Source organism: Mustela erminea, chromosome 1 (genome assembly GCF_009829155.1).
Source record: "Mustela erminea isolate mMusErm1 chromosome 1, mMusErm1.Pri, whole genome shotgun sequence".
NCBI lineage: Eukaryota > Metazoa > Chordata > Mammalia > Carnivora > Mustelidae > Mustela > Mustela erminea.
This window is the reverse complement of record NC_045614.1, coordinates 160,013,695-160,041,641: the sequence shown is the minus strand read 5'-3', so window position 1 is coordinate 160,041,641 and position 27,947 is coordinate 160,013,695. Positions and strand designations below refer to the sequence as shown.

General features: G+C 36.8%; 1 protein-coding gene across 6 annotated transcripts in view; it reads left to right on the top strand.

Moving 5' to 3' along the window:
* GRAMD1C (GRAM domain containing 1C) overlaps nt 1-27,947 on the top strand; it is a 92,191-nt gene that overhangs the window by 54,914 nt on the left and 9,330 nt on the right. For 5 of the 6 annotated variants that reach the window (XM_032348293.1, XM_032348311.1, XM_032348337.1 and 2 more), the window contains 8 exons: nt 1,603-1,721; nt 4,861-4,990; nt 8,892-9,054; nt 15,686-15,823; nt 22,731-22,849; nt 24,243-24,385; nt 25,137-25,240; nt 26,808-26,984. In XM_032348293.1, coding sequence (XP_032204184.1) covers nt 1,603-1,721; nt 4,861-4,990; nt 8,892-9,054; nt 15,686-15,823; nt 22,731-22,849; nt 24,243-24,385; nt 25,137-25,240; nt 26,808-26,984 — 1,093 coding nt within the window. The remainder of the gene's footprint in view (nt 1-1,602; nt 1,722-4,860; nt 4,991-8,891; nt 9,055-15,685; nt 15,824-22,730; nt 22,850-24,242; nt 24,386-25,136; nt 25,241-26,807; nt 26,985-27,947) is intronic. The other variant, XM_032348301.1, reaches the window with a different exon arrangement.

The window sequence follows — 27,947 nt, the reverse complement described above, 5'->3', positions numbered from 1 at the left end:
CTAATTTTTGCCATTCTAACTGGTGTAAATAAATCTTTTTAAAAGATTTATTTATTTGAGAGAAAGTCAAGGTTAAGAGAATGAGTGAGGGGAGGGGCAGAGGGAGAAGCAGACTCCCTGTGGAGCAGGGAACCCGATCTAGAACTCTCTCCCAGGACCCTCGGATCACAACCGGAGCCAAAGGCAGACGCTTAACCAACTGAGCTACCCAGTCACCCTCATTATGGTTTTGATTTGTATTTCCCTGATGGCTAGAGATGTTGAACATTTTTTCATGTGTCTGTTAGCCATTTTTATGTCTTCTTTGGAGAAGTGTCTGTTCATGTCTTCTGCCCATTTCTTGACTGGATTATTTGTGTTTTTGGTGTTGAGTTTGAGAAGTTCTTTATAGATCTTGGATACCAGCCCTTTATCTGTAATGTCACTTGCACAGTATCATCTCCTATTCTGTGGGTTTCCTCTTAGTTCTGTTGACTATTTACTTTGCTGTGGAGAAGGCTTTTATCTTGATGAAGTCTGAAAAGTCCATTTTTGCTTTCTTGCACATTACTTTTGCCCTCCTTAGTCATTTAGTGCAGTGATACATGTTTGGTTGGTTCTAAATAAATATTTGTTGGATGAATAAGAGAGAAGAATCTTGCCAAGAGTTGCCTCAGGTATTATGTTGCCTCCCTCTACCTTGCTTAATCATGTAATTATATTAGACCTAAAATATTTATAAAAATCAGATCATTGGTTATCATACTATTATTGATTTTGTTTTGCTATATAATGCACAAGTTTTTGGTATTAGATGATTTTAACTCTGATATGATACCTACAAAGAACAAGTTGGATTTTGTTAAAAGTAAATCAGAGAAAATACCCTGAATTCTAGTCTGTTGCCTTTTATATTTTAGGAAAGTATAACTTAAAGTTTACTGATATACCAGGTTTTTTTTTTTTTTTTTAAGATTTTATTTATTTATTTGGCAGAGCACAAGCAGGGGGAGCAGCAGGCAGAGAGAGAGGGAGAGGGGAAGGAGAAGCAGGCTACCTGCTGAGCAAAGAGCCCAATGCAGGGCTGGATCCCAGGACCTTGGGATTATGACCTGAGCCAAAGGCAGATGCTCAGCTGAGCTACCCAGGCACCCCTGATATATAAGGTTTTTTAAATGGTTGAAATATTCAGATACATTATGGATTAAGAGGATGATTCTGAATTGATGATTGGATCTCTCAGTGTTGACCCAGTGGTCACAGCAGAGGGTTGGATTATAGAATTTAAATTTCACATTGGTTATTGTCTGATATTGTGAACAAACCATTCTACGAAAAGACCATTTTAAACATCTTACTTCCCATTTTCAGTAGTTATTATGTTACACACTTTAAAATCTTATCAACTCCCACTATCAATCCTGTTGGATAAGTTTTGTTGACACATTTTTTTTTTTTTACAGATACAGAAAACTGACATCTAGAAAGGTCAAATAACTACCAAAGTTACACATTTAGAATCTGCACAACAGATCATTTTGACTTCAGAATTCATGTTTTGAATCACTGTGTTATCCTAGCCTATCTTTTCCAATACTCAGTGTAATTTTTCTGTCCTTTTAGAACTTGACCAGACAGGAATTCTGGCAGCTGCTCCAGCAGAACTATGGCAATGAGCTAGGCTTAAATGCTGAAGAGATGGAAAACTTGTCTCTGTCGATCGAGGATAATGCACAGCAAAGGTAGAGCAAAATGTTTTGAAATTTCACGATTTATTAATCATGAATTCAAGCAGAAATATTTTAGACTTTACTAATTTAGAATTTCTATTAATTCATCCTTGGGTAGAATTTGCCTCTTTGTTCTCTGTAGTGGAATGCAGTGAAAGGCGAGGACAGCGAGTAGTAGTGCTAAATTGCAAAAGCAAATATAGGACATATAAGGAAATGTCAATTTTGTAACTGTGTCATTTAGGATTTACTTAAAGTGTGGTTTTAGTAAAGCTTTTTCTTAAGGATCTGAAGAAGTACCTAGTGACATCTCTGATCTTATAGATAACAATAAAATAAATTAGCTGGTAGATATTTTGAGGGATACAAAGATAATATGATGTTTCCTCGAGAAAACCCTAGTGTGGTGTTTGACATGTAGTTGGTACTCAATAAATATTGAGTGCATTAATGAAAGGGACTGATGGTACTGTGGGGAATGCAAATGATTATAATACGAGGTTGAAAATAATAAAGGCCAAGAGTAGCAATAGATAATGTGATAAAGAAATTCAGAGATGAGAGAGGTAATTTTTGACAGGTGGGTATCCACTGGGAAGAGTGGACTTTTTTTTTTTAAGATTTTATTTTATTTATTTATTTATTTATTTATTTATTTATTTGACAGACAGAAATCACAAGTAGGCAGAGAGGCAGGCAGAGAGAGAGGAGGAAGCAGGCCTCCCGCTGAGCAGAGAGCCTGATGCGGGACTCGATCCCAGGACCCTGGGATCATGACCCGAGCTGAAGGCAGAGGCTTTAACCCACTGAGCCACCCAGGTACCCCAAGAGTGGACATTTTTATTAGCCTGTGCAAATAAAAGTACATTTTGTCCAATGGTAATTGAGGCCATAGCAGTAAAAACAACTAGGGATAATACATTAAAATTCTATAGTAGACATTATAAGTGAAAGAAGCAAATGAAAGGAGCAAGTCACCGAAGACCACATATCGTATGATTCCATTTGTATGAGATGGAATCCAGAATGAGTAGAGCCATAGGGACAGAAAGATTAGTAGTTGCCAGAGGCTGGGAGGAAGGGGCAATGGGGAGTGATTGCTAATGGGTACAGGATTTCTTTTTGGGGATGAACATGTTCTAAAACTAGACAGTTGTGGTCATGATTGTGCAACTCTGTAACCACTGTATTGTACACTTTAAATGGGTGAATTTTATGGTACATGAATTATATCTTAATCAAACTCTTACTTAAACATTCTATAGCAAATAAATCTTAATATAGAAAGCTTTCAGAAGTCCACCATGTACACAATTTTTCCTTTATTTAGGTAGCCTTCTAGTTATGCTGATCCTCTTTATACCATTTCAGCTCAGCATCAATATTTCAGTCTTTTTTTAATGTGGTTGCACATGCATATTTTATTAGTTTTCTGTAAAGTTAAAAATTTCCATTGTACTCTTCTTGTAAAGTTTACTAGTCTCTCTTAGGTCTGTGTAGAAAGACAATTGACATAATGCAGTGATCCTTGGATTATGATGGAGAAGATCTGGGTTCTAGTCTGGACTTGGCCACCAAGTAGCTGCGCTACCTCAAACCAATCTCCTCGTCTTTCTCATCCTCACTTTACTCATCTCTGAAATTAGGCAGTTCAACTCAATGAGCTCCAGGGTCCCTGCCAACTCAAGGAGTTTCTAGTCTTTAAAGAAGAAGAGACTGAATATTTTTGAGTGGATTCTTTATATCCTCTAAGGTTCAGCTTTTTGAAGTCACCAGAGAGGCTGCTATTGTCTTCTGGTGATTGAATGCTTTCTCAGAGACTTTGTAGCCAGATCCTCATCCCCTTTTCCTTTTCCCTTTCTTCCCACTTCCTGAAAGAAGTGTATCTGTCTCAAACCTTTATTTCCTCAGCTATTCCATCTTCATCTTCATTTTCATTTTCTCTATCACTATCCCTCCATTTTCCTTTCTGGATTTCTCCGCAGTTCACTCCCATCTGTAAAATCCTTACATGCAGATACTCATTTGCTGAACTAGTCTCCAAGGGGCCATTTTTCTTGCCATTTTGCCTGGCCAAGAGTGACTTGGTGGCAGATCTAAGTGTTATTTGGGTGGGGTAGAATAGGGGTGTTCCTCGGGAAGACATGGCTGAAGATGTTAGGCTGCTACTTTATTTTAGAAGAGCTTTAAGTCTCTATGTAAGCAAAGATTTCATTGGAATAATTGCTTAGTAAGTTTGAGACTTAGAGACTTAGAGACTTAGACATTAGATCAGTTGTACTCCTTTTATGTTTCTTAGATTTTCCTTTCTTTCTTTTTTTTTTTTTTTTAAAGATTTTATTTATTTATTTGACAGAGAGAGATCACAAGCAGGCAGAGAGGCAGGCAGAGAGAGAGGAGGAAGCAGGCTCCCCGCTGAGCAGAGAGCCCTGATGCGATGCGGGGCTCCATCCCAGGACTCTGAGATCATGACCTGAGCTGAGGGCAGCGGCTTAACCCACTGAGCCACCCAGGCGCCCCAGATTTTCCTTTCTTTATGCTCTTCCCTAAGAGAGGAAAAGTAGGTCTCAGCACATTTGTTAGAGTCATGTTCCTAGGGCCATATGAAAGCTGTTCCTTAAACTTTATTCTTAGGAACGAGAAGAGCAAGAAGGTGGGCATGGACTGATTGATGGGGTTTGTGCTCAGATATCGGGAGCTCCCCCTTCTGGGAGGGACTCACCACCTCAGCTGGAAGTGAATCAGAAGGAAGGAGATCTGAAACTACGTTCTGGAGTTGACTGGCATCCAACTCAGACCCCTGCCCTGCACCTTTCAAAGCTTTGTGGTGGTTCATAACTGAAATTTAAACAAGCTATCATAATTCATTGTATTAACTGTTGTTACAGCCGCTTGTACTTGGTTAATTTTTTAATGGTTTCTGAAATTTATCAAATCCCATGTGAGCATATTTTGTTTTCAGAAATAAAGTCAATCTGCATGTGATTTAGGAAGATGGCCTTGTTATAAGTAGGGCTTATTTGTTACATTACAAACACCCATTTGTTGTCAAAATGCTTTATAATAGCAAAGGACCTCAGTGGGGAGACTGAATCACTTATTTGTGTGGAACTGACCTTGATTATGTTCTATAATGACGTGTTTCTTACAGAAGTCCAGGAAGAAGTAGCTTGGATGACTGTGGCGAGAGAGATGAAAAATTTTCAAAGTCCATCAGTTTTACCCGAGAATCAGTAAATCGGGTTTCAGAAGCAGAGTCAATTGATGGAAATCCACCAAAGGTTAGTGCATGATATACCTTTTAAAATATATCTGATGCTGCCATGTGTTAATCATAATGCAAGATCAAGTAAAAATATACTATACAAAATGTTTAAAAATTTAAGGTGTCAGGCTGCTCCTTTGTCTTAGGAGAAAGGTTTTAAGTCTATAAGTAGCAGAGGTTATAAGGGAATGTGTGGTTTTGTTCAGAGCTGGATATGGTGCAGAACTACTAGACAGTTTCCTGAGCATTAGTTTCCAAGGGGGATAGATGTCATTAAAAATATAATAAGGTAGAGTATTTTGTAGTTAGCAGATTTTTCAGATTAAGTGGTAGGAAAAATCTCTTTTGAAAGGGAAGATGAGAACCCTGTGCCACATGCTTGAATAACAGGAGGTGCTTCTTAAGTTGACTCTGAAAGCAGGTACATCAGGTTAATTCACGTATCATTTTATTTTTTCAAGTATCATTATAAGCACATTGCTTTCTTTTTTTAAAATTTCAATGAATTTCTATCATTTTAGTCATTATTTATTTTTTTAAATGCTCATTTTGTCTCCTCTGCCAATGGGAGCCCCTTCAGGTTGGCTGCTTTTTTTTATTTTTTAAAGATTTTATTTATTTGACACAGAGAGAGAGATCACAAGTAGGCAGAGAGGCAGGCGGGGGGGGGGGGGAAGCAGGCTCCCCGCCGAGCAGAGAACCCAATGTGGGGCTCGATTCCAGAACCCTGAGATCATGACCTGAGCCGAAGGCAGAAGCTTAACCCACTGAGCCACACAGGTGCCCTTGCTTTGTTTTTTTTAAATGATCCGTAATCTTTGATGGCTTCCTTTCTATCACAATAATGTGACCCAGGCACACTTTGTACACTTACTGTCCCAGACTCAGTATCAGCCATTTTCCTAATGGGCCACAGTTCCTAATGAAGGATGGTATTTGGAGACCACATTCTGAGTGCTGAGAGGGCTCCTATGGTAGGGTTTTCGTTCTGCTGATTGGGGATGGAAATCTGGGCTGCACCAGAATTTCTTGGTTTAAAGCAGAGAGTTGCTTTCAAATCCTGCCTCTGCCACTTGCTACCTGAATGCCCTTAAAGAAGTCAACTTAATTACTTCACATTTCTATGCTTTTGTTTTCTCAGTTATAAGATGAAGACAGTAATACCCCATAAGGTTTTTTTTAATAAGGATTAAATGAATTAATATATGTGAAAGTGCTTTGAACTATCCCTAATACACATTAAGTATTCAATAACCATAAGCTGTTATTTCAAGGTGAATCTGCATGTAGCCAGTGAGGGCCTTTTTCTGTCTTCTCACTTGGAGCCAACCAGCATCTGTGAATAAGTGTCGGGAAAACATTGAAACAGAATATGTAAAGTCCATCAAGTTATAAACTTGTTTCAGGCAACTGGCATGCATCTATCCCAGTCTGAATTTGTATTGTGGATTTCTTGCAAAACTATTCATCTAGAGACCCTTAGGAACTTACTACTGATATATGGGAAGTGATTCTGGGTGCTAATCTCTTTATATGTTCTCATGGAGAAAACCAAACCACTCAATTTTAGAGAGGTAACAAGATAGGACATTTCTTGCAATCTCCTGATCCTTTTACAAACGCCTGACTTTGAGGACTGGATTCTCAAAACTAGTAATCCTGAGTCTTTCTTACTACCTACTGCCTTGATATTGTCTTCTGTACCTGGCTCTTAGAATAGTTAATCCTTTGGTTCTTGCTTCTAGTTTTGTCCCTGAAGGATGTCATATTTCCTTTAAGGAAAGAGAGTGGAATATAGAGGAAGGTGTTAATATTTTAAGATTGACCATACGTTCATTGATGTTTCCTATAGATGTCTTCAGGTTATAGAATACAAGTAGCATGGAAGTTCACTCCTTTTTTTAAAAGATTTTTTTTTTTTAAGATTTTATTTATTTGACAGATGGAGATCACAAGTAGGCAGAGAGGCAGGCAGAGAGAGAGGAAGAAGCAGGCTCCCCGCTGAGCAGAGAGCCCGTAGCGGGGCTCGATCCAGGACCCTGAGATCATGACCTGAGCCGAAGGCAGAGGCTTTAACCCACTGAGCCACCCAGGCGTCCCTTTTTAAAAGATTTTATTTATTTATTTGACAAAGAGAGACACAGGGAGAGGAACACAAGCAGGGGGAGTGGGAGAGAGGGAAGCAGGCTTCCTGCTGAGTAGGGGGTCTGATGCAGGGCTTCATCCCAGGACCTGAGCCCAAGGCAGATGCTTTAAGGACTTAGCCACCCAGGCACCCCCAACTCCTTTTTTTTTTTTTCATTCAAGAACAGTATAATCAAATTCTCAGAGGTCAGAAAATATCATATGTCACTTACTTCATGTCATTTTTACTTCCTAGAAAGTTGGAAATAACAAAAAGTGAAAATTATATTTTATTTATTTATTTTTTAAAGATTTTATTTATTTATTTGACAGAGAGAGAGATCACCTGTAGTCAGAGAGGCAGGCAGAGAGAGAGAGAGGGCGAAGCAGGCTCCCTGCTAAGCAGAGAGCCCGATGCGGGGCTCGATCCCAGGGCCCTGAGATCATGACCCGAGCCGTAGGCAGAGGCTTTAACCCACTGAGCCACCCAGGCGCCCTGAAAATAGTATTTTTAAAACATTTTAAGATGAAATATAACTTCCTTAAGTTATAAAATTAATATTCTTTGAAAAATCCAGGAAATACAAAAAAGAATACAAAGAAATAAAAATTGTGTAGCTACCAACCACTCAAAAATAGTGGCTTACTTTTCCTGAAATTATCTGTTTATATTCTTTATAATAGGAGCCATATCTCAATTACAAACAACAGGAGAAATATGTATGGAAGGTTACTCTGTTTAACATCTGCTGAAGAGGTTCTGGGTCAGCTAGTAAGCATGTTGCTTTGTAGTGTGGAACTCCCAAATAAATCAAGACTTAATTTTGGCAGTAATCTGTGCTTAGAGAGTCAGTCGTTTGACTAGGGTAGTATAATCCTTTCATTAATTGTACCTTGGGTCCCAGTTGTTATTCTGCTCTCTGAGTGGCTGATAGAAACCTGTTTCCTCCTTGGAGCCCAGTGCTGCTCAAAGATCTCATGGGGCAGGTTAGAAATAATGTTCTCTTTCATCTGTTTACACACAGATAATGCAAGAAGGTACTTTGCTGTATAGTTTGTATTTTTACACTGTTTTATTAAACCCAATTATAATACAGTCCTACTTGAATAATAACATAGCAATAGCATTCAGACTTTAATGCCTAATATTAAATTTATTATAGAAATGATGTGTCTTGATTAAATCACCCCAGAAAGTACAGATAGTATCAATATGGAATATCTTTTAATGCCCAATTCCTTAATCCCTTAACAGCAAAGCCAACTGTGTTCTTTCAAGTTTGCTATGAAATTAATGTTTCCTATTAATCCAGTCTCCTCTACTGTACTCTTATGTGACTTTTATCTTTCTATTTTCTTTCCCTTTCCTCTGTAGTTACAGGTCTTGAGAATGGGGGAGTTCTCTTCCTTGAGATGATGGGGCAGGTGCAGGTATTGTCTGGGAACTCTAATTGGATTTGATTCCTCTCCCTTACCTACCCCAAAGAACCTGCTCTTCCATTATTTTTGTCCTCCGCTACCTTTTCCCTTCTGCTTAAGTGATTCACATGATGTTAACTGTGAGTTCTTTTTATATGATGTTCTTCATAAATTTATTGTTCATTAATATGTAAGTATATTATAAGATAATATATTACTAGTTATCAATATTTTATGGACTATATTGGAAGTGTGATGTAAAAATAACATATTTTCCAAAGAGCTGCATTTCAAAGCATTTTTGTTTTTAAAGATTCCTCCTTAAAAATCTAAGCCAATAATCTGTTTTATAAATTGGATTATTTGCCTTTTAGGGGCTAGAGAAAGAGGAACCCCAAAATGAGAAACAGAGGAAAAAGAGTCCTTTACTAACTTCAGAAAAGAGATTAAGCAGAGTACCATCAAAATCACTGGACTTGAATAAAAATGAGTATCTTTCTCTGGATAAAAGCAGCACCTCAGATTCTGTTGATGAAGGTAGAGAATTTCTTACAAATTTTGATAAAATTTCAGTTGTGTCTTTTAATGTTTATGTTTGTATTGGGTGAGTACAGAATGAGGATTTAGTTGTATTAGACACATTCTCACTCTATAAAGAACCAAAAGAAAGGTGGAAGTTAATAGAAAATAGGGGAAAGAAGTTGCTAGGTCTAACCCATCTCCACTTTTCAGAAGGTTGGAATTTAGAGATCTCCATCACATGTAACTTTTAGAATTCCAGGCCTTGAGTCAATGAAGATGACACAGTAGCAACGGAAAAGCAAATCTAAGTAAAAACCTGCATTGTGTTCTAGACACCATAATTGTACTTTACTTTCACTACTGACAAAAAAGAAAAAAGGAAGGAAAAAAAGAGAGAGAGATACAAAAGTAGAGAATTGTTTAAAAGAAACTTCATAAGAAATCATGGTCTCTCTGCCTTCTCTAAGTTAATAGCTGCGGCTTATCATACTTATTGAGTGTGCATTTTAAGGAACCTTTTTTTTTGTTTGTTTGTTTTTAAACTGTTAAATTGTTGACACATCTGAAGTCCGTGAAGTGGGGAGATATGGGGAAAGATACAGAAGAGTGACTACTTTCCAATTTCAGGAAAGAGAACAATGCCAGTGGATTTTGCTCTGTCCGTTTTCTGACCAGCAATGCTCAGGATATTAACAATGGGGACATTGTAGTCGTTTGGATCTATGGGATATGATTGCATATGCTAGTCCAGCTACAGCTCAGATGAGACTTGGTGTGGGAAACCCTGAAGCTTTTATTATAGTGAAAACCAAATCCATGAAGACCAAAACTGAATCCAAGTCAAATCTAAAATCAAATCCAAATCTAAAAGCAAACCAAGACCAAATCTATGAAAACGAAATCGGAATCAACTTTGGTTTGGGAACACTGTATCAAGGATCTTTAATGAAAACTAAATCTATTGCTTTTAAATACATAAATAAAAATTCAGTAGTTTCTAAACATCACAGAATGCATTAAGAAGACGGTTGTTGAGTTCTTTTGAAAAGATAGTTGAGAGGTTTTTTTAAAAAAAAGATTCAGCTCCATGAATGACAAGACTCTCTTAGTGTCCTTACCATTCATGCTTTGGTATGCAGCCCTGTGAATTAGTAATCTGCTTGGCTGAACCTCTGACTTTAGGAAGATCTACTCTGGCACCCAGTGGCCAGATAGGTAAGTGACGCCAAAACAGGGATTTATTTTCCTCCTCTCTTACCTGCTCTTTCATAAGAATGGTCCTTAAAAAGAAGTTTGCTTATTGATCCTATCAAATTAACATTAATGATGAGCTTCATAAAGGATAATACTAAATCTCATATAAGATGCATTCCTATCTAGAAATTAAGATGAACAGTACTGTAGCTGCTGTATTGCATGTGAGCCCTGATCCCATTTCCTCCCTTACTGGTATCCCTTTAAAGACTGGTTTTACAGCAGTAAGACCTTACATGTAACATTGGGCCGCCTTTTGTGGAGGTTTTCTTTAAGGTGCATGGGATGGCTTCTTTCTTATTAGATTATCATTACATAATACATCAAGTACTTGTATTGTTTTCACTAAGCAGATTCCAAAATCTCAGGCTTATCAGACATATTTAAGTGCATATTATAATGAATTTTTAAAAAAAATTTTTCTGGAAGTTGTGAGGTTATGAAGACACTTGAAATCCGTGATCTGAGGAAAATAAGAAAGGTCCAAAGAAGTAAACCATCCCAGGAAATTTGTCTGTGGATTTAAAGGGAGTTAGGTAGATGGCAGATTATTTTAAACCCAACATCATTTTATTTAAAATGATAGTATTTTGATCTACCCTTGTGAGCATTCTGCCTGAGAAAATGAGAGGATTTCCCTTTTTCCTCTTTTCTGCCACTGATAGATTGTAATCTTTGGGAGGGGGGCACTGGACCATTTTGAAGTAGAGACTCCCTCTAGGCTCATGTATCCCTGAGCGGAATCTGCAGAGCAGAGCATCATGGAATATCTCACAGAGGGACCGGAAACAACTAGTTCAGTCCCTTTGATGTGGAGTTTAATTGAAGCCCATATCAGGAAACTTAGCCTAGAATCTGCTTTGACTGGCTTCTTTTTAAAATGTTCTTACTCTATGGTAGGCAGCTTAGAACTCACCAAGATCGAATGGTGCCTTTTTGGGGATATTTCTGTCCTTCTGGAAATATGTTCTGGGCTGCCAGCTCCTGAACAAAATGCTAAGCATTGTGTTTTAATCTGTTAAACCAGAGACAAACTTAAAAATTTGACATGTAATACTTCACAGAATAAGGGGTAGAACTGTCTTTATCTGGAATGTTGTTGCTGATAATCTTTCTTCAGCTTATTAACTACATTTCCAGTTTTGGGTAGAGGTTCAGAGCCTATGAGAAGGTGCTAGGGGTTTCCTGGTAGGTGAAGATGAGTTGACACAGTGTATCCATATCTACCATTATAAGGAAATTATGGCCATATTTTCGGTCATAATAATATTTTTGTTGCTGTTAGGATTTACTTCTTCACCTGCCCTGCTCTCTCATGTCATGGATAGTCTGTGAAACCTCTGCCCCAGGAGGTAGAGCCTTGAGTGGAAGCTGACAAGCTGGCTGATGGCGTGAGACACTTGGGCTGTGTCGTGACAGTTAAGTTTAATTGTATATAGCTAGGATTAGAACGTGTGACAGGATTCCCTAACCAAAATCACATATGTTGAGAATGGAAGCTACATTAGAATAGCAAAATTAGAATCCATGACCTATAGCTGACAGAATAGGATGAATTGGAGAGTCAAGCAAAGAAAAGCAGGAATCAAATATCACGTGATGCTTATTGATTACTAAAGGTGAGGACAAGTAGACCTCTGGAGAAAGCTGAGAAAAAGCCATGAAAATAGTCTAGCACATCAGGGAAGCCGCCATGAGACTAAACCAGGTAACCCTGACATAGTTACCTGAGTCAGGTTTTTGAGCAACACTCTCAAATTGAACTTGGGTTTTCAGATGCAAAGAAAGCCCTCAATTTGAGTCTAGAAGACAGCCGGTCACCAGTTTTTAGAAGATAGAGGATATAACAAATTGTGTGTCCTTAGTTACTCAAACTCCAAATCATCTGCTGTTCTTGCATATTTATCTTGTGAACCCTTTAAACATTATCAACATATGTTTTATTCCTTTATGCCCGTATCCTTCTCATATTTATTTATCTGTCTCACTCTTCCCATCATTTCCACTGGCCACTTTCAAACTGATAGGTTTAAAGAAGAAATATTTCTTCTTTATTGGAAATAGTAACCTACCACCAGGTTGAGTGGTGTTCCTTTCCCGATTTGATACACTGCTTCCTAGCTTCATACGTTACAGCAGTATTATTGGTGATATTACTTGGACAGGAGGCTTTAAAGTACTGTGTATGTCATAAATAAATAATCCCAGGTGGAAATAGTTTATTTCATGTCCTTACTTCTTTGAATTAATTTACATACAAAGGTATTACTAATTTCTAGAGTAGTACCACGAATTCTATTTTGTCAGTCATAATACAGAATAATTTATCTAATAATGGAGTTTAAGTGAAATATTGAAAATATGTTAAAATGACTATATCAGTGTAATTTTCTTTCCTTCATAAATGGAACAAGAAACTTACTTTTGAAAAATTGCAGTTTGAGAACTCCTTAGAAAAATGAATGCTTCTAGGGCTGAGGTGGGGAATACACAAAATGAGGCTGGAGTTTTCTCTGGGGCCAGAAATAAAGAAATGTTTAAAAAAAAAAAGTATCAAAAGGGCATAGGAGTCAACCTGAAAGAGCTCCTAATGGCCAAAGTAAAAAAAAAAAAAAAAAAATTGAGCATAAAAATAAATAATGATAGCACTGGATTATAACCGAACGTATAAAATAACTACTCATGAGCCCATACTGATATAAATGATCGAATAAATATGTAAATGGTGGAGAAAGCACAAGTCTTCCTTACAGAGTTTTAAATAATATACATAGATACGCCCCTTTCTAGGAGGTGGAACTTAGTTCTCCCTCTCTTGAGGGTGGGTTGAACTTAGTGACTCATTTGTAGCAAACAGAACATGGAAAGGTGAACATGGTAACTTTACAGTGGAAGAACCTCCCACACGGCACCTTAACCAAGTGATCATGGGTACCGTTATCATAAATCACACTGATAGCCTGGATCCCCTGAATTTGCTAAGAAGGGCACTTCACCTCTGTGGGCATTCTTCCCCAAATCCACAACCCCAGTCTAATCATGAAAAAACAGACAAACCCAAACTGAGGGACAGTCTACAAAATACATGACCAGGGTTCCTCAAGTGTGTAAGGCCATTAAAAAACAAGGAAAGCATGAGGGACTATTACAATTGGAGAAGACAAGAGAGATAAACAATTAAATGCAAAGTGACATTTTGGATTGAATACTTGTACAGAAAAAGGACATTACTGGGAAAGGGTGGGAATAATACCTAGTGTCATTAATTGTAAATCAAAAATCATTCAAGATAAAAAGCTAACAAACATGGTTGTAAAATGATAGTCCTATAAATAAAAATTGATTCGAAGGTACTTTTTTATTTTTTAGCATCCTCAGTATTTATTAAAAATAGTAATTTAAGGGGCATCTGGGTGGCTTAGTGGGTTAAAGCCTCTGCCTTCGGCTCGGGTAATGATCCCAGAGTCCTGGGATCGAGCCCCACATCGGGCTCTCTGCTCAGCAGGGAGCCTGCTTCCCTCTCTCTCTGCCTACTTGTGATCTCTCTCTCTGTCAAATAAATAAATAAAATCTAAAAAAAAATTTTAATACTTATATGCCTAGTACATGATATATACAGTTGTTTAAAATTGACATGGTCCCTACTCACATGGATCTTGGACCCTTCTTCAGGAGAGAGGCAATAAACAAGTCAATAAGCCAATAAAGATGTAATTACAAATCAGGATAAGATCTGAGGGAAACGAGCAGGATCAATAGAAGCACCTGTACTAGTTCGCTTTCTTTGTGAATAGATGAATTATTTTTACAACGAACATATGTTCTATTTCAGAAAAAGCTATTTCTCAAGCCTAATTGGGTAGTTATCTTGCAAAACCTTAGTGCTTTACCTCGTTTCAGTGATTTATTTCTCTATCAAAAGAGCCATTATTTGAAATTGCCGTGACTAGCTTATGCCTACACATAGTATTGTTGCAGGGAAAAGGTAAATCCGTATCTGCCTGATATCCCTAAGTTCTTTGCACCTGTAGCAAAATAGGCACAAATTATTTAATGAGGGAGAAAAAAAACAATACTTGGGATGAAGGAAGAAGAATTGTTCTGATTCTTAGATTACTGCCTTTACTTGACCAGACTGCTTCCCAAGGGCTTAATATTGACTGATGCTCTACACAGCTAATTTTTAGAGCATATCTTGTAATATGATGAGCTCTTGTCACAATTTTTATTCTGTATTGATGGAGCATGATCTTTGAGATAAATAATCCCAGTCCTGAAATCATTAAAATTTCATATTGGATTGCTTTACTTTATTTCCTTTTTACCGGGCTCTTATTCCTAGCTTTTTTCTTCTTTCTCTCTCTCTCTCTCTCTCTTTTTACCCTTTCCTTTCCTTTTTCCTTCCCTTCCCTACCCTTCCCTTCCCTTTCTTCCCTTTCGTTTCGTTTTCTTTTTCCCTTCCTTTCTAAATTAAACTCCTGGCAGTATAAAATAGAGGATAAGTTTGTGTGCCCTGGAGCTGCAGTGAATTCAAGTTCCATTTCAGTTAGTCACTAGTTATGGAGCTCTGGCAATCTGTTCCTCAGTTTTCCTCATCTATATGGTGAGATGATGATGATACCACCCATCTCCCAGGATGAATGGATACTGTAAGGTGCTTAGTACAGTGCCTGACTTACAGTAAGTACCCTATAAGCAGGGCTATTTTATATAATGTTTCCAGGGAACATGAGGAGAAACATATATTGTTTCTTTATTGCCATCAATAGTTTTCAACATCATTATCATTATCAGGCTCCCAGAAAAATGTAATATTCCATTATTTAGCTTTGAAGAATACTTTTCTTAGTTCTTTTAATGTGTGGTATTGAGAATAGGTTGTGAATATGATGATACTTATCTTGGGGCAGTCAGCTTTAAATCAGGCTGGAAACATTATTCAGCCTTCCAAGTTAGTGAGTGCAACAAGTGTTAGAGCCATTCACGAATTAATATATACTGAATATATGAGCATTTAGAAATAAGACCTGCTAATTGCTGTGGTAGATACATTCCTGTGTGTCCCAGTATTAATCCTATCACTTTTGACTCTTGAGTGATATATTATGGGAGTTTGATATCATTTAAGTTAGGTATTTTTATATCTTTTGGGTTTTGATGACTGAAACATTGATCATGTATAGTTTCATTAGATATATATTATGTATACTTACATACAGTACCTATGTATATAATGCCAGTTTAGAGTTTTAATAGTGTTTTGGAATGTGCTGATCATTGTAATCACATTTAAAAATCATTTTGTAACAAAACAAACAAAACAAAATCTTGAAATTACCATTACTTGGTTTCTTCCCCTTCAGTCCTGTGGTTTTTTTGTTTGTTTCCCCAGAAAATATTCCTGAGAAAGATCTTCATGGAAGACTTTATATCAACCGTGTTTTTCATATCAGTGCTGAAAGAATGTTTGAATTGCTCTTCACCAGTTCACGCTTTATGCAGAGATTTGCCAATTCTAGGAATATAATCGGTTGGTCTTGTGTTTATCTAATGATAAATATGGGAGAATTTTGTTATCCTTTAAGAGTTAAGCCTATATTAATGATCTATGTTGTCAGGAGGAAAATAAGGCTTTGATTTTATTTTGGTGATATATAAACTGGTATTTAAGCATTTTGGTTAAATGTACATGTAAGCATTGACTAACTGTTCAACTAGTCAGATCCTACCTACAATTAAGTTCAAACTCTTTGAAACTAAAACTCCGTTTATTTATTAATGTAGCAGTTCAGTTGGTTGAACCTTATTTAAAAGGATTCCATTGTGGAGCAGTTGGATTCTAGTAAGGTATAAACTTGTATACTCACTTTGCAAAATGGTTTGGCAGTAAGCTGAACATAAAAATTCTCTCTGACTCTGCAATTCTACCAGTAAGTATGTGTCCTTCAGAAATGGATATATGTGTGCTCTGAATGACTTGTACTATAGTGTTCTTGGCAGCATATTTATAATGGTCCCAAACCAAAACAGCCCAAATATCCACCAGTTACTAGAATGGGTAAACAAATTGTGTGTGTTTACAAAAATGAATACTATATAGCAATGAAAAAAAGCAAATTCCTGCTGCTTTTAACAGTATTCGTAAATCTAACAGATTTAATGTTAAGCTAGAGAAGCCAGACACAAAAGAGTACATACTATGGTTTCTTAATATAAAGTTCAAAACAGGTAAAACTAATTTATGGACACAGAATCAGCATAGTATTTACTGTGTGGAGTGTTGGGTGGGTAGAGAGTGGGAGGGAACTTCTGGGATGTTGGTAAAATCTATCTTGATCTGGGTGATGGTACACAGGTGTGTTTTCTTTGTGCAAATTCATGGAGCTATACTCTTTGATTGCAGTGACTATGGTATATCTCAATGAAAATACAAAAGATTCTAGCTAAGTAATTATTTATACTTATAAAAAGGATTCTAGGGCACCTGGGTGTCTCAGTGGGTTAAAGCCTCTGCAGTTCAGCCCAGGTCATGATCCCAGCATCCTGGGATCAAGTCCCGCATCAGGCTCTCAGTTCATCAGGGAGCCTGCTTCCCTCTCTCTCTCTGCCTGCCTCTCTGCCTACTTGTAATCTTTGTCTATCAAATAAAGTAAATAAATTTAAAAAAATTAAAAAGGATTCTATGTGTTAAAAATTCTATTTTGGTAAACATCTCGAATAAGCTTATAGTTCGTTTGAAACTGATTTTATCCTAAATATTCCAGAATATTTTATAAACTTTGGGAGCACATGGTTTAGCTTGCTATAATTTTATATAGCAAACAGTAGCAGCAGAGATTCATATAAGTTGAGTCATTTGATATAGTCAAAGAGAAAGTTATTCTACAGTCAATTTAAATATAGTTCATAATTAAGCCACTTTTATTTATTTATTTATTTATTATTTATTTATTTATTTTTTAAAGATTTTATTGATTTATTTTACAGAGAGAAATCACAAGTAGTCGGAGAGGCAGAGAGAGAGAGAGAGAGAGGGAAGCAGGCTCCCTGCTGAGCAGAGAGCCCGATGCGGGACTCGATCCCAGGACCCTGAGATCATGACCCGAGCCAAAGGCAGCGGCTTAACCCACTGAGCCACCCAGGCGCCCCCACTTTTTAAACCATTAAATATTATTGCTTTATGTGCAACTCCTATGTAAATATAATTATATTTGTAGATTATATCATTGATAGCTTTTGAGCCCTGTGATTATATTAAGAATTTCATGTTTAAAAAAAATCATCTTTTCCCCCATTCTTTTAGTTTTAAGAATGCAGAATATTTGGGGGATACAAATTTTCTTCTTCCCTCAGTAGCTTATATTTGATATATCTCTTCTGAATCTATTTTGTATTTTCTTGCTATTCTTATCTGTCTAGAGAACTTGATATTTCAGAAGAGTTGGATATGTTATTTTTCTTAATATTCTAAGATGATGCCTGTTGATAATTGCATTGCCATTTTAATGGCTCAAAGTTCCATGAGGAACTAACTGGAACGAAATGAAATTTTTTTTTTTTTTTTCTCTTTCTCTTCTTTCCTTTTAAAACAATAGATCTTATTTATTTATTTGAGAGAGAGAGAGAGAGAGAGAGCAGAAGGAGAGACAAAGGGGGAGGGAGAGAGTATCTCAAGCAAACTCCATACTGAACGCAGACCCCAACTCTGTGCTTAATCCCAGGACCCTGAGATCGTGACCTGAGCCAAAATCAAGAGTAGGATGCTTAACTGACTGAGCCAGCCAGGCACCCCTCAAGTTTGTTCTTGTCACTACGTTTGCTATCAGAGGTTACAAGTGGCTTTTGGAAGCATAGGCTTCTGGCTAATTACAAGTATAAACAGTAATAGGAATGTTGCTATTTAGACCTAGAATTAGTCAGAAGGTTTGCTCCCAAGGAGATGATTTATGATTGCACACCATTCTGCTCTCTTCTGAACTTGTTATCTGGTAATCAAAGTTCAGTGTTTTGAGAGTGGGGTTCAAAGGCTTCTTTTTATTTTTATTATTTTAAAAACATTATTTATTGATTGATTTGAGAGAGAGAGAGAGAGATTGAGAGAGAGAACAAGCAGGGGAACAGCAGAGGGAGAAGGCGAAGTGGGCTTCCTGCTCAATATGGGGCTCCATCCCAGGACTCTGGGATTGGTCTGAGCCACTTAACCATCTGAGCCACCTCGGTGCCCCACAAAGACTTCTCTTTAATAATATTAAGAAACAGTTCTTTTTTAACAGAAAGATTTGTGTAAAGTCAGTTGTTTGTGGATTTAATCTAATTTAGCACTAAGATGGTACTATTGGATTTTTTTTTAATTAAGGAGCTTTTAAATAAGTATGTATTTAAATTTGTGTTTACAGCTGTGTGACACTACTTTTATAATTCAAAACTCAGTGTTAAGTCTTTCTATTCAGCTTTTTAATTTTGGAAATTATAAATCTTCAGAAATGTTGCAAGAATAGTATAATAAAACCCATATAGCCATTCCCAAGATTCACCATTTTTTTTTTTTAATAATAATTTTTTTTTTTTTAAAGATTATTTATTTATTTATTTATTTGTCAGAGAGAGAGCGAGCGAGAGCGAGCACAGGCAGACAGAGTGGAAGGCAGAGGCAGAGGGAGAAGCAGGCTCCCTGCCGAGCAAGGAGCCCGATGTGGGACTCGATCCCAGGACGCTGGGATCATGACCTGAGCCGAAGGCAGCTGCTTAACCAACTGAGCCACCCAGGCGTCCCTCACCATTTTTTTTTGATGGCAAAATGTACATAACATAAAATATACCATTTGAACTATTTTTAAGTGTTCAATTCAGTGGCATTAAATACATTCACATTATGCAAACATCACTACCATCCATCTCCAGAACTGTTTCATCTTCCCAAACTGCAGCTCTACCTATTAAACCATAAGTCTCCGTTCCTCCTTCTCCCAGCTGCTGATGACTACCATTCTACTTTGTGTCTTTAAATTTGGCTGCTTTAGGTACCTCTTGTAAGTGGAATCACACAATATTTTTTCCTTTGTGACTGGCTTATTTCACTTAGCATGTCTTCAAGGTTTATCTACGTTGTAGCATGTGTTAGAATTTCCTTTTTTTAAGGCTGATTACTATTACATTGTGTATATATAGCACCTTTTGCTTATCCATTCATACATTGATGGAGTTTTGAGTTGCTTCTACATTTTAGTTATTGGGAATAATGCTGCTGTGAACAGTGATGTACAAATATCTGTTTGAATCCCTACTTTCAGTTCCCTTGGGTATAAACCTAGGAATGGAATTACTGGATTATGGGTAATTCTGTAGTGAGCTTTTTGAGGAACGGCCATACTGTTTTCCAAGTGGTTTCATCATTTTACATCCCCCCCCCAGCAATACGTAAAGATTCCAATTTTTCCACATCCTTGCCAGCACTTACTATTTTCAGTCTTTGTAAAAATAGCCATCCTAATGGGTGTGAAGACTCACCAATTTTTAAAATGTTATTACATTAAAGGATTTATAAGGTATTCTGCAATTCCTGCTTTTTATTACTTTATTTCAGTATATCAGAATGACACATGTGTCCTTTGTATATTGTTGCCATTCTTCTTATAATTTCATCCCTAATTTTTTCTGTCATGATGAGCTTTACGTAGGTACTGGGGGGCTTGATTATTCAAAAATATTGTTAATTATATGATATTCCATTACATGATATTCAGTCGGACTGTTGGTGACGTTGGTGACAATGTAAGTGGAAGACATACTTTTATCCTTGTTAATAGTTGCTTTGTTAACAGCAGAATTCAGTGATATCTTAAAATTCTGTTGCTAATTAGCAATGGATTATTTGTATAATTTATTGAAATAGGCTGGCATGATCAGAATAATTTTTGGAAAATTATTTTAGATTAAATTTTGTATCTTCTTTCGTATACAACTGAATAAATTATTTTTTACAGCAAATTCTGTATGTTAAGGTGCCTGGCTGCTCAGTCAGAAGAGCATGCAACTCCTGATCTTGGGATCATGAGTTCAAGCCCCACATTGGGTGTAGAGATCATAAATAAATAAATAGTGTGTATATATAATATATTACAGAATTTTGCATGGTAGATTCTATAGTTTGAGATGCTGTCATTTTAGCTTCAAGATTTTTTCAGATACTGAAAAGGCTGCTTTGGGGTCCCTCAAAAAATCTGGAAACCCAGCTGTATGAAAGAAGTGGAGTAAAATTGCCTATATCATAAAGCTTGCTTCATTTTGTTCAGATAATGGGTAATGGGTTAGTTAAAGGCATTTGTATTTTAGGATGTTAGCAAATAGCAGTCAAGCATACTAATTGCCTAAGTCCTTGAGTGCTAACAGCATTAGGTGATTTAGTCAAATCTTTGAAAAGAGTTCATGATGCGGTTACCTGTATATTCCTAGTCTTTGCCTTGTTAAATGATCTTTGCTGTATGGTACTATATTCTAAAATATATTTCTGTTCAAAGTATGTTTTTACTCACTGTGTTATTATTATTTTTTAATAAATATATAAATATATTTTGAAAGAGCACACAAGTTAGGGAGGGGCCAGGGGGAGAGAGAGGAGGAGAAGCAGACTCCCTGCTGAGCATGAGCAGATCCCAGTCCTCCCCTCCCCCACCCCCCACCCAAGATCATGACCTGAGCCAAAGGGAAGTGTCTACCTGGCTGAGCCACCAAGGTGGCCCTCACTGTGTTATTATTAAGCAAATAAGAATTTTAACCAAGATGTTGCCATAAATACAAAGAGATTTTCTTACAGCTTTCTTAGTATAGAAAAGTTATATAGTTATTTATATTCCATAGCTCCCTCCTTGATTAAAGATTTTGACAGATAAGCTATTAACATTACATGATTTCTTATTAACATGATTTTTCCACAAGCTGGGATCAAGGTCTTTTTTTTTTTTTTAATTTTTATTCTTTTTGAAGGTCTTGTTTTTACATGACGGCAAATGCCTTTCAAGGTTTTGTCCTATTTAATAATTGGAATGTTAAAAAGTTGTTCTGTTTGTGTTTGATAAGGCAGGTGCCATTACTTCTCTTTCCAGGTACTGGGAACTTCAAAATGAAAACTCCAGATGAAACAACTTTTAATTTGTTGTTAATGTGTATTAATAGATAACAGTTTAGAAGTAAATGAATCAAGATGCGGAATATGTCATATACAAGAATAGTGCCTTATGTTTGATTTTACTTTAGTGTTGAAATGATAACAGTCATAATGAAGTTAGGACTGTCCAAAAATAAAAATGGAAATAACTAAAAACTACTTCTTTCCATTGAGCATCAGGGAAATGCAAATCAAAACCACAAGGAGATATCACCTCACACCTGTCAGAATGGCTAGAATCAAAAACACAGGACATAACAAGTGTTGGCAAGGATGTAGAGGAAAAAGGAACACTTGTGCACTGTTGGTGGGAATGCAAATTAGTGCAGTCACTGTGGAAAACGGTAGGGAGCTTCCTGAAAAATATTAAAAATAGAATTACTGTATGATCCAGTAATTACATTATTGAATCTTTACCCAAAGAAAATGAAAGCATTAATTCAAAAAGATAAATGTACCCCCAAGTTTATTGCAGCATTATTTATAATAGGACAGATATGGAAGAAACCCAGGTGCCCATCAATTGATGAATGGATAAAGAATGGTACATATGTGTGTGTGTGTGTATAGATATATATAATGGAATATTACCCATCCATAAAAAAGAATGAGATTTTGCCATTTCCAACAACATGGATGGGCGTGGAGGGTATAATGCAAAGTGAAATAAGATGAAGAAAGACAAATACAATATGATTTCATTCATATGCGGAATTTAAGAAAACAAAAGAAATAACAAAGAACAAAAGAGACAAAAAGCCAGACCTAAATACAGAGAACAAATTGGTGGTAGCCAGAAGGAAGGTGCATGGGGTGGGGATGGGTGAAATACGTGAAGGAAATTAAGAGTACATTTATCATAGGGACACCTGGGTGGCTCAGTGGGTTAGAGCCTCTGTTTTCAGCTCAAGTCATGATCCCAGGGTCCTGGGATCGTAGCCCCGCATTGGGCTCTCTGCTCAGCAGGGAGCCTGCTTCCCCTCTCTCTGCCTACTTGTAATCTCTGTCAAAGAAATAAAATATTAAAAAAAAAAGTACATTTATCATAGGTAAAGTATAGAATTGTTCAATCATATTGTATACCTGAAGCTAATATAACACTGTATATTAATTTCAGGTGTACAATATAATAATAATATAATACAATATAATATATACAAAATAATAAAATAATATAACAATATAATAAGACAAAAAACCTACCTCTGATTCCATTTTAAGTCATACTCTTCAGATTTTTAGAACCAACTCTTTTTATGTTTGCTGTTATTAGATGTAGTGTCCACCCCTTGGAAAGTAGAACCTGGAGGTGATCAACTGAGAACCATGACCTACACTATAGTCCTTAATAATCCACTTACTGGAAAGTGCACTGCTGCCACTGAAAAACAGGTATGTCTACTCTGTCAGTATTCCAAAATATCATATTGTGTGGGGCGAGAGAAGATGCCTGTCAGTCACCAGTTTACAAGACAATTTTAAGAAATAAGTGGCAAAAAAAAAAAAAAAAGGAGGAGAAACTGTCAGATTAAAAGAAGATTTAAGAGACATATTAACCAAATCATCCCAATCCTAATTCAAACCAACCAACTAAAAATATATTTATGAGATTTAAGGAATTGCTGATTTTTACATGTAGTAGTGGTATTGCAGCTATGCTTTAAAGAAAAGAGTATCTTTTAAAGACACAATAAAGAAATTATAAAGAGATACACTGGCATATTTAAGAATAAAATTATACTGATATCTAGGGTATCCTTTAAAAGTAATCTAGCTAGGCAGAGCATGGTGGTGGAGGGAGGGAGTGTGGGGTTGGGATAGGGACAAAGCAGGACTGGCAAGAGTTAATGTTGTTCAAGCTGGTTGATGAGTTTGTGAGGCTTCATTACACTTCATTTCTATTTTTGTGTATGTTTGAACTTTTTTATAATAAAGGGTTTTAAAAAGAACAGTACTGGAATCCAGTTACAATTTGGATTGTTAGGGCCTAATAGGGCCTAACTCCAATTGGAATGAGGGCCAAATAACTAGAGGGCAGCCGTGGTGTATGGGAAGAGATTAGAAGATACTCAGTGCTCTCCTCAGTGGCCAGCGTGGCACTGACTGTATAGTGGAGTTTGTGTTTGACCAAATTGTACTGAAGTGTAATGTATCTGGTCTGCAAATAGAAAATATCTTAACATCTGAACTAGTTTTGTGGTTGTGGCTTTTGCCCAATGTTAAAAAGGACTTAAATTTTTTTTTCAAAAGATTTTCAAATATTTAAGAAAAGTTTGGTATTTTGATATTGGGGTCTTTGATAACCTTGAAAAGCCATGATTAAAATGAGGAAGGCTTTGTCATCAAATGCTCTAAATTCTGTTTTGGGAAAGCTGTGTTTTCTTTGGAAATCCTCTTCCTTCACTATTTTGGTGAAGGGTGATTGTTAAATTTTTAAGAATTTTGGAGTGGATCCTCGCTTCGTTCAACTGAATTTTGAATTGTTCCCCTATCAGGAACATTTAAAATTCTTTGTAAACTAATAACATACACAAGAAACTATAAATTTTCTCTTTCTTCCTCAAACCTGAAAGAAAGAAAAAAATGATTATGCAATGAAATGGCAGAGAGGCAGCAAAATCTACTTCTGTGGATCCTGTCTTCTCAGTTCATAGACAGCACAGCCAACATGGAGGCTCTTCTGGTTTGAGGAGGAATTCTAGTTATATATATATATTCTAAATTGGCAAGGATTTCAATATATTAAACTTGTACATGCAAAATTATTTTTAATTTATTTTGGCAGACACTGTATAAAGAAAGTCGGGAAGCACAATTTTATTTGGTAGATTCAGAAGTCCTGACACATGATGTTCCCTACCATGATTACTTCTATACCCTGAACAGATACCATATCATCCGATCCTCAAAACAGAAATGCCGGCTGAGGTGAGCTATCATAAATGAGTGTTTTAGTCAGGCTAGGTGAGATCATGTTCTGGAACATACATATCAATCCTAAAATCTTAGTAGCCTTACACAACCAAGCTTTATTCCTTGCTCAGATTACATGTCATGTCAGCAGAGGAATGGGGTTCCTCACTCAAGGCCACACGGTGATGAGTGCTTTGACATCCTGGAGCAACACAATCCAGAATATGTGTCATTGCTGTTGCTACAGGAAGAGAAAGTTGTGGAACTGTGTTCATAGTCCAGTGGCCAGAACTAATCATAGGGCCCTATTTAATGTCAGGAGCACATGGTTAGCACATTGTTGCAATGGGAAATCAGAAATGGTTGCATCAAAGATAGTGATGGCCCACTATGGGCTTTGCTTGGTCTTAGCCAATGTAGTTACTTTCACCTAATTTATGACCACTAGAGATTTTTTATAAAAGGTGTTTAGGAAATTTAGAATTTATTTTGAGCCTTTATTGCTATTTAAGTAAAGAAAACTCAGGGCTAGAGATAGAAAAAAATGAAATGCCAAGTACTTAGAAGGAAAATTTCATGAAGTTATTAGCAGCAAACAGCAATTTTTAAAGAAGTCCTCATCAGTGAACAAATTTTCTTTTATGATCTAATGATTTTGAGTCTTTTTGGCTTTCCACTGAATATAATCTTACACTTAATTGCAATGTTAATAGAACTAAATTCTTTCCTTTAAAGAATTATTCTTCTTTCCTCCTTATTTTATTAGAGTTTCCACTGATTTGAAATACAGAAAACAACCATGGGCCATTATCAAATCTCTAATTGAAAAGAATTCCTGGAGTTCCTTGGAGGACTATTTCAAACAGCTTGGTTTGTAAATTTCTTCATTTATCTATTTTTGTAAAGATAGTATTTATTAACAAAACAGATTGATTCTTCATTTGGCTTCATAACTGGAACTAGTAGATGACGTTGGATTGACTCCCACTGAAGTGGTTCTAACTATACCCCACTTGGAATTTGAAAACTCTTAATTTTAATTGGTCTAACAAACACTTACATTATGTTTATTATATGCCAGATGTGTTTGTGTGCTTGATAAATATTAGTCCCTTAGAAACCTGTGGGGTAGGTATTTTATTTTTTCCCATTTTACTAAAGAATAAATACTGAAAGAGAGAGAAGTTAAGTGACTTGTCCAAGATCACAGTTAGGAGCTATCACAGCCTCTTCAAGGAGCCAAGAAAGCGGACTGCAGTGAGAGACTGTGTAACTTGATCACAAATACGTACTTGTGCTCCTTGGTGTCTCCCCACCGCCACACCCCCGCCCTGCCAGCAGTCCTTAGGAATGCAGTTTCTCTGGGCTTACGCAGGACCACTTAGCAATGGTAGGTATCATGTACATGTATGGATTTGGTGGCGATGGGTAGTAGACTGGGGAAGTGATATTGTTACGTTTGGATATTACTTAAAATAAAACATGACAAAAAATATATATACATGACTATAAATTAATTCTTTTTTTTAAGATTTTATCTATTTATTTGACAGAGAGAGAGAGACAGCAAGAGAGGGAACACAAGCAGGGGGAGTGGGAGAGGCAGAAGCAGGCTTCCTGCTGAGTGGGGAGCCCGATGCGGGTCTCGATCCCAGAACCCCGACCAGGATCATGACCCAAGCTAAAGGCAGATGCTTAATGACTGGGCAACCCATGTGCTCCAATAATTAATTCTGGTTAAAGAAAAGCAGGGTCAGTGAGTTCAGGGTAAACTAAGTCTTCATCATCTAATTTGTTGATTATTTTCCTTGCTCTTCTCTCTTGGCTATTCATTATTAAACTCCTAATCAGGAGCAAAGAAAATGAAATTCAAAAATTAGTTTGGCCACTGGATAATGAGCTTCTAATAAAAAGTCTGGTGAAGGAAAGGTTGAAACAAATGACAAAAATGAGGTTTTTAGGTTGTTTGCAGATTTTCCTTATTAGGACTTACTTTTTTACAAACCCTCATTGAAAACTAGACCTATAATATGCTACTTCTTCCTTTGATATTGACAATCAGCTACCACAAAATATCTTGGAAGTCTTTCTAATGCGCCAATGTAAATGGGTAGCCTGTTGTTTTCATAACTGAAATCATTATGTTAATATTTAATATAGCACATGGTGAATTTGCTCTGATGATCCCATCATTTATTAATATAGATAATTCTTCCTAGAGTAGTGACCCCTCATTAGAGGATCACTTTACCCTCCAAAACTTTTTATTAAGAGTAAGGTTTGGATCTAGGCCATGAGAACTTAAGTAATAGTTAAAGTTACCAAGGCTTAAAAATCAAAACAAAACAAACCCATAAAAACAAAACAACTCCTCCTGCCCCTGTATCTTATAGTTGAAGTTTCTCCACTGTCTAAAGCTTTCTTTTTTCCTTCTTAGAATCAGACTTGTTAATGGAAGAATCTATGTTAAATCAGTCCATTGAGGACACTGGAAAACTTAGTGGCTTGAGAAGGAGAAGGCGAACATTCAACCGAACAGCAGAAACAGTTCCTAAACTTTCTTCTCAGCGTTCTTCTGGAGATGTGGGCTTAGATGCCAGAGGGGATATTTCAGGTAGCTGCTATCGGGTAAACAGAGATGGAAGATTATAGTTTACTTACATCAAGCTTAGTAGGTGTCTTATTTATAGACATGTCAGTTAGGAGGTCTCCCTTTTTCCTCTTCTTTTTTTTTTTTTTTCCTTTTTCCTCTTCTTTTCTGTTAATGTTTATCTGAGTTCTTTAAAAATAACTAATGTGGGACGCCTGGGTGGCTCAGTTGGTTGGACGACTGCCTTCGGCTCAGGTCATGATCCCGGAGTCCCGGGATCGAGTCCCGCATCAGGCTCCCAGCTCCATGGGGAGTCTGCTTCGCTCTCTGACCTTCTCCTCGCTCATGCTCTCTCTCACTGTTTCTCTCTCAAATAAATAAATAAAATCTTTAAAAAAAAAAAAAATAACTAATGTATAAATGTAAAGAAGCAGTTGCAAAATGGCAGGCATCTGGCCAGTCGATGGATTTTATGGGGCCTGTGTGATATTTTAAAAATTGGATGTTTTTATATGAAAACTCAGATCTGACAGTTCTGGACTCAAATTCCTTCACAGCAACAATCAGTCAGAGCTTAGTAGTAGCATCTCCAATAGACAGAGCATGTGCTCCCCAAGTCACCAGTCCCTACCACCGTCCCTGGCTGCTAGACGCTTCACTCAAGAATTTTTGACCTCGCATATTACGGACATTTGATTTCTACCCTTGAGAGTACTAAAGTGCTTGTATGTTTTTAATTCTTATGTACTCTCAGGTCCAGCCCCAAAAGTTCCAAAGATGGAATTTGACTTTTATTATCCCCACTTTCAATTTTGAAAACACCTTGTCTGTACTGTTACTTCCTCCCTCTCAGAACTACAAAACTGTCTTCCTTCTCACCCCTCTACTTATCAAAATTCCTCTTTTAAGGCTTATATCTTAGTGTGAATGTTTATCTGCTATTTAAGCTTAATAATATTTTAGTTTTGGAATTTAAAGTTAGGGCAA